At 49.1% G+C, this 7481-nt stretch overlaps 1 protein-coding gene across 1 annotated transcript; it reads left to right on the top strand.

The window, feature by feature from the left end:
* The first annotated feature begins 289 nt into the window (after window positions 1–289).
* Window positions 290–6792, top strand: FAM110A (family with sequence similarity 110 member A). Its single transcript, XM_077253042.1, has 2 exons — window positions 290–421; window positions 3130–6792. The coding sequence occupies exon 2, from the start codon at window positions 3225–3227 to the stop codon at window positions 4221–4223; it is 999 nt and encodes a 332-aa protein (XP_077109157.1). The 5' UTR covers window positions 290–421; window positions 3130–3224; the 3' UTR covers window positions 4224–6792.
* The last annotated feature ends 689 nt before the right edge of the window (window positions 6793–7481 follow it).

Genomic DNA, 7481 nt, shown 5'->3' with positions numbered 1-7481 from the left:
TACCAAGCCTAAGGCTACGGTCACACTATCAGTATTTGATCAGTATTTCACATAAGTATTTGAAAGCCAAAACCAGGAGTGGGTCAAAAATACAGACTTGGTGACGTGTTTCTACTATAGCCTTCCCCTCTGTTTGTTCCACTCCTGGCTTTTGCTTGCAAATACTGATGTAAAATACTGACGACATACTGATAGTGTGACCGTAGCCCAATTCAGATGACACTTTCTAGGTAAAAGTAAAACCTCAGCACATGGGAGACAAGCGGGCTACCAATGGTTAAGTGCTGGAGGAGATTAGTAGTCATACAGGAAGAGGTGTGGGAGCTCAGATGTAGGGGTGGAGGCACAGAACCAGGTGAGGAGGAGGCCACAGGCTGAGAAGGAGGCACTGAGGACTCTGCAAGGACTCTGACCTCCCAAGGTAAGAGGTGACGTGTAGGGCCGCTGATATATGTGAGGTGACCATGGTAGGAGCAGCACTAAGTGCACATATGTCAGGAACACATTTTACACACATTTGACCATAGATCCCAATTTACCAGACCGCAGCCAAATTAATGTCCTCAGGAATACGCGGTAGAGGGCCACCTCAAAAAAGTATAGTGGGTATTTTTTTTTAACAATATGGTTGATAAGTGCCATGACATTCATCCTGACCGGCAGCAGAGACAAGTTCACAGTACTATCACACAGCGTTTTATTTATTTTTTGGTGGGGGGGGAAGCTGCTGCCGTATTTTGAGCTAGAAGTTAATCCAGCTGAAAGGAGACGTCTGAGAACTTCCTTTTACAATTCCCATTCCTTCTGAATCTTCTGGCTTCCACTGATGAAAATGCCTAAAAAATTACGTTGTTGCCCCTCCCCCCCAAAAATTGCTGTTTGTTGAACCTTCCTAATGTCGGCAGATAGCTAGAGTAAGACATGGCACTGTTGTGTATGTAGGTGGCCATACAAGGAGACACTGCTGCTGTGTAGGTGGGTGTCTGAACTGAACAATGCCGATGTTGTTTAGGTGGGTTGCATTAGAATGCCATAGGTAGGAGGCTACAGGAAAGGTGGCACCGCTGCTCAGGTAGGAGGCTACAGGAAAGGTGGCACCGCTGCTCAGGTAGGAGGCTACAGGAAAGGTGGCACCGCTGCTCAGGTAGGAGGCTACAGGAAAGGTGGCACCGCTGCTCAGGTAGGAGGCTACAGGAAAGGTGGCACCGCTGCTCAGGTAGGAGGCTACAGGAAAGGTGGCACCGCTGCTCATGTAGGAGGCTATAGGCAAGGTGGCACCGCTGCTCAGGTAGGAGGCTATAGGCAAGGTGGCACCGCTGCTCAGGTAGGAGGCTACAGGAAAGGTGGCACCGCTGCTCAGGTAGGAGGCTACAGGAAAGGTGGCACCGCTGCTCAGGTAGGAGGCTACAGGAAAGGTGGCACCGCTGCTCAGGTAGGAGGCTACAGGAAAGGTGGCACCGCTGCTCAGGTAGGAGGCTACAGGAAAGGTGGCACCGCTGCTCATGTAGGAGGCTATAGGCAAGGTGGCACCGCTGCTCAGGTAGGAGGCTACAGGAAAGGTGGCACCGCTGCTCAGGTAGGAGGCTACAGGAAAGGTGGCACCGCTGCTCAGGTAGGAGGCTACAGGAAAGGTGGCACCGCTGCTCAGGTAGGAGGCTACAGGAAAGGTGGCACCGCTGCTCAGGTAGGAGGCTACAGGAAAGGTGGCACCGCTGCTCAGGTAGGAGGCTACAGGAAAGGTGGCACCGCTGCTAAGGTAGGAGGCTACAGGAAAAGGGGCACTGCTGCTCAGGGAGGAGGCTACAGGCAAGGTGGCTCCGCTGCTCAGGTAGGAGGCTACAGGTAAGGTGGCACCGCTGCTCAGGGAGGAGGCTATGGGAAAGGTGGCACTGCTGTGGGTAGGAGGCGATGGGAAAGGTGGCACCGCTGCACAGGGCGGAGGCGACGGTAAAGGTAGCACTGCTGTGGGTAGGAAGCTACGGTAAAGGTGGCACTGCTGTGGGTAGGAAGCTACGGTAAAGGTGGCACTGCTGTGGGTAGGAAGCTACGGTAAAGGTGGCACTGCTGTGGGTAGGAGGCGATGGGAAAGGTGGCACTACTGTGGGTAGGAAGCTACGGGAAAGGTGGCACTGCTGTGAGTAGGAAGCAATGGGAAAGGTGGCATTGCTGTGCTGCAGAGTCAGTGGCATGTGACACCATATGTGCGGATACACTGGGATTTGATTCCCCATCACCAAAACCCGGCCGAGCTCCAGGTCACTTTCCTCTATAGCTGGGGAGGGGATAATTCATGTTTAAATCTAATTGTCTCCTTTTCTCATTTTTGGATTCTGTCCCTTCCCCCATCCACTCGCTTCTTTCTGTCAACCTGATGGACAGGTCATTGTGGTTGGGCTGACCCTCCCTCCACCAGCACTTATCTCCCCAGAGGAGGTGGCTCCAGCCCCCCTTTCACAGAGAAGGCTTCCCCCCCCCCCCCCCCCTAATGTGGGTCACCGGTTGCCCTGGTGATGCTGTTCCCCATTATTAGGAGCACTTTCCCGTCCCCTGCCTTGTGACAATGAGCTGTGTGGAATATTGCAACAGGAAGGTGCATCTGAAGAGGGCGCTTTGCCACTGGTAGTGCCAGGGGCTGCCCTTTAGACAAGTTGCACAAGACCTGTCATTGTGCGATTGCCCCACTGTGCCAGCTGCAAATCACTCAATCATGCGGCATGATGCAAAGATAATTCCAGGTCATAGAGCAAACAATCAATAGATAATGTGAATTTCCCTGAGTGGAATTTTCCAGCCATGGAGCAGCAGTTCAGAGACAGATGTCTACAAGGGGGGCTCCTTTAGCAGAGCGAATGGAGGTGGGGGTTTGTGGTTGGTAGTATTGCTGCCAGCAACTGCCACACAGGGTGGGTGGGAGCTGGACATTTTGAAGCGGTGCCTGTGGCAGGGATTGGGCGAGTGGAGAGGGTGGAGGGCTGTCTGGTGAATAGAAAGAGCGGCCCGCCCTCAGCTACAGCCTGTGGCTTTGTGTGTGTGTGATGCTGTCAGACCGGCAAACACTTGTAAACTGCACAGTAGAGGGATGAGCGGAGTTAATATTGTCTCTCCTGCTTCGCACTTCTTTTCCTGCAGGAGAGTCTCTTCCATCCTGGACGCTGTGGGATGTTAGGATTTGCCGTCCCTATAGAAAAGCACCGAGACCGAACGCTTACGGAAGAGTCCTCGCCATGTCCGTGGGCACGTTCCAGTCAGCAGGCATGGGTGCCCCTCTCGCTTCCGTCATGCCGTTCCGAATCCTCAACAAAGGTCCTGAATACTTTCGACGTCAGGCAGAGAACGTAGCTCGGAAACCCAGTGCGGTGGAGAGGCTGGAAGCTGATAAAGCAAAGTACGTCAAAAGCAAACAAGTGGTAAGCACCAAGCAAGAGCCGGTGAAGCCAGCGCTGTCCCGGCAGCCACTCTTCTCCCCGGGTGTTCGGAGAGTGCTGCTGACCCCCAACCGCAAGGGCTCCCCAACTACAACAAGGGGAGAAAATCGAGGTGTGAAAAATTCTCTAAATCTGGAGATTCTTAATAACCTGATAAACATTTGTGACAGTCCTCTGACCTCCCCTCGGGCAGATATTGTGCCATGGCAAGAAGTGGAAAAGCTACAGAATTCCTCCACCCCAAGCACTCCCGTCAGCCACCAGACGCCCAGCACAACGGCTGTACGCAGAGTGGATGTTCGTCCTAGTGACGCACCTCATCTACCCCCTTCTCCATATATCCTCATCACCCCAGTGATCGAGCTCTCCACCATATCGGGCCAGCCCCCTGACAGTCCCCTCTGCTCGCCCACCGATACCCCAAGCGAAAAAGGGAAAAAGCAAACCCTTCTACATCGCTCCAAGTCTGACCTGAGCGACCGGTATTCCCGAGCCAGTGCCGATCTTGAACGTTTCTTCAATTATTGCGGTCTGGACCCCGGGGAGGTTTCCAATATCGGAGCAGAGCATTTTGTCCGGGCAAGTTCAGATATTGTGTCCATCAAGTTCGACAGTGTCAGCGCAGAAAGCTCCGAATACGCCCAATCCCAGGTCAGCGCAGTCACGCCTGAAGAGACGGCGGCAGCAGCAAAAGCGCGCATACCTTATGGGTTATCGATCATTGAACGGAACGCCAGGGTCATAAAATGGCTGTATGGACTACGGCAAGCCAGAGAGGCCCAAAAACTGTCCTCGTAGCAGGATGCTGTGGCCTCGCGCAAGGCTGGACAGTTTGTGGATTTGTTTTACACTATTGGGACCACCAATCTGTTTTTGTAGTGTTTAGTGGGAGTTTGATACTTTACATGTATCTGGCTGTTGCAAAACCGCGATTCCCAGAATATACTGACCACGCTAAGGCATCCTGGGAGTTGTAGTGCTGCTACAGGTGCAAGGATCAAGGTATAATTGTTGACTTAAAATCGTCTTGTATTGGTAAGTTAATACCAAGCCCAGTGCTCCCCTGGATCATCAGTGTACAACCTATGGCATGTGCCAGCATGCTGAGACTTGTAGTTCCCCACCCGCAGGATGCATATCTTAGATTCTGTATACCATACAGAAGCACAATACATTACATAGAGATGGACCAAGCCTTTACCCCATTAACCCCTGCTCTGCTGAGTTACTTGAATCTGCTCTTCTCAGCTCCGAGCAGGTGTTGGGTTTTTAGGCTCGTCCTGTGATACCTGAGCCTGAAGCTTGCAGCGCCCCTCGCAGGCCAGAGCCTAATAAACTCTACCTGATGTATAATATGTAGGGTACCTCGCTGTGGTATACAGGGGCTGCTTTTAAAGCCTTGAGTTATGAATCTGATTAATGAACCTCCTGATTGTGTGTGATGTAGCAGAGCTGAGTTTGTAATTGAAGTCAATATAAGATATGTAACGGTAGCTCTGCTGCATGTATCTGATGTTGCACTGGATCGAGGGATCTGTTATGTTCATTCTCAGGACAAATCTTCCGCCTGTCATCCTGTCCTTGTCATTTGCATGTAGCTGAGCGGCCGTTGCATTTATGCAAATAAGTTTCCAATTTAAAGGGGTTTTTCATTTTTCTTTGTATGATGGAATGTTCTATGACTGTCTCTGATTCTCTATTATTTCCAGGTCTTCTACCTGAGGCTAGGTTCACATCCCATTAGGGTGATCCATTAAACGGATCTGTTACTAAGTGGCGCTAACGCTATGTAACAGATCCGTTAAACGGATGGCACTAACGCGATGTGAATCTAGCCTGATGGTGAAATCTGCAGGGTTTGTCCATGATGGCTTTACGGCTTCTGCAAGGTTTCCATTCAATGTCAGCAAGATGAGATTTTGTCAATGATGAAGAATTGAAACCCAAATACCGTATATGACAAAGTTCCCAAGCTTTTCATTGTAAAATGACTGAACATTACTTACACCAAACTGAAAAGCCCCTTAAAGGGATCCTGTTAATACATTTTTTAGATATGAGGGTAACAGTATAGATATACAAGCACCTGTGCCCGAATTAAAAGTATGCCTTTTTTTTTTTTTTTGTAGAGACTTGATTTTCCAGTCATGAGAAATCTAGCGTAGACACCATATGCAAATCGGGCTGATCGCGCTGGAGGCGTGTATATGCAAGTCAAACAAGACCACTGGCACGCCCCCAGTGCACTTCTAGTCTGATTTGCATATGGCATCTATGCTAGATTTCTGGCACATCAGATCTCTACAACAAAGGCGTCCTTTTTATTGGGAGACGAGCGCATATAAAGCCATACCACTATCCAATCCCATCAGACTGTGAACAGTATTTTGTTCTGAAGGTAAGTGAGGTCTTCTGTATCCCATAGGTCAGACTATAGAATGCCATTCCTAGAAGCTAGATTGATAAGACCGGGTTCACACTTTTTCTGTTGCACTTTTTTCCCATCCATCTTCTTGTGCAGACAGATTTTTTTAATGTATCTGTATAGCGAGTGTATATATATTTTTCTAACGCAGGCTCCAAATCGACTTCCAGAAAAAGATACTGCAGCCACCACTAGAGGGAGCTCACTGCAGACTGTATTGTTATTGTGTTCTTTGTGTAAACAGTATGCAGTAAGCTCCCTCTAGTGGTGACGGCAGGTAGTCAGAATGTCATCATGTATCTGTTATTTCAGGGGATCTAGAGCTCTATATATCTGGAAAAACAAATACACAAAAACACACTTTTAGTTTCTGGGGGATAACTGTGCGCCTAAAGCTGTCTAATGTTCACACTTGCAGCTGTCTCATGATGGATTCTATTCATTTTTGTGAAGTCAGTCATAACAAAGTGTTCCAGTTATAGTCCCTTAATAATGAATGAGATCCATCATGATATTTGAAAACGCCTAAACTGATGCAGAACCGCCATACAGTGGACAGTGTGCGGCTGCATTTATCAATCCACGGGAAAACGGATACAAAGCGGAAACCAATGGAAGGGAAGATCTGCACATCTGTCCGCCATCACCCTCGCCCTTTCTCCGGATCTCATGGCACACCATTCGCCAATGGATTTTGTTGACCCTGTTAAGTGAACGAATTACAGGTCAGCGAGCGCCAATGAGTGTTGTGGGCATGGAACAGGGAGTCCCCTGTGAACGCGGGGTTAATATTAGCCGCTGTGTCAGGATGTGGCAGCACAAAGGACAATGTGCCTCTCATTAGCAGGCTGTGTGGGCCGCTCCGCTCCCAATGAGCCTTTTGTCTTTACTTGCTGCTTCCAAACAATTTTGTGTTTTGTAAAGAGCTTTTATCTTGTTAGTAAAAAAAAAAATGAAACTCTCTGGTATCTGATGTATGCGCCACCTCATTCTCCTTATTTTGGGCTGTGATGGGGTTTTGTTTGCAGCTTGTTATGTATACACATGGACAGTAAGCAGACTGTTAAAGGGACACTAACACGGGAGGTTCTGTTAATGTTTAGCCTAATTCGCTCTATTCTCTGTTATCAGCCATTTCAGGCTGCAGAGAGGCTGTAACTGTACTATACAGGACAGGATGTGTAGAGACCTCCCTTATTACCCCATGACCCCTACTTTGTCCTAGATCTCCTGCCCGGAGAAGCTTGTCTCCTAACGATGCTGCAATATTATACTGGTGGGTAGTGACAGGGATATATGCATGGGCGCACACACGGATATATACCTATTACACATATATATTACACACACTGATATATGCATGGGCGCGCACACGGATATATGCATGGGCGCACACACGGATATATGCCTATTACACATATATATTACACACACTGATATATGCATGGGCGCGCACACGGATATATGCATGGGCGCACACACGGATATATGCATGGGCGCACACACGGATATATGCATGGGCGCACACACGGATATATGCATGCGCACACACGGATATATACCTATTACACATATATATTACACACACGGATATATGCATGGGCGCACACACGGATATATGCATGCGCACA

Source organism: Ranitomeya variabilis, chromosome 4, assembly GCF_051348905.1.
Source record: "Ranitomeya variabilis isolate aRanVar5 chromosome 4, aRanVar5.hap1, whole genome shotgun sequence".
In the NCBI taxonomy this organism is placed as follows: domain Eukaryota; kingdom Metazoa; phylum Chordata; class Amphibia; order Anura; family Dendrobatidae; genus Ranitomeya; species Ranitomeya variabilis.
The sequence above is the reverse complement of the archived record's forward strand: the minus strand, read 5'-3'. Positions and strand labels throughout refer to the sequence as shown.

Excerpts from the sequence above, each read along its gene's own strand:
- FAM110A (XM_077253042.1), top strand. The coding sequence starts at position 3,225 with ATGTCCGTGGGCACGTTCCAGTCAGCAGGCATGGGTGCCCCTCTCGCT.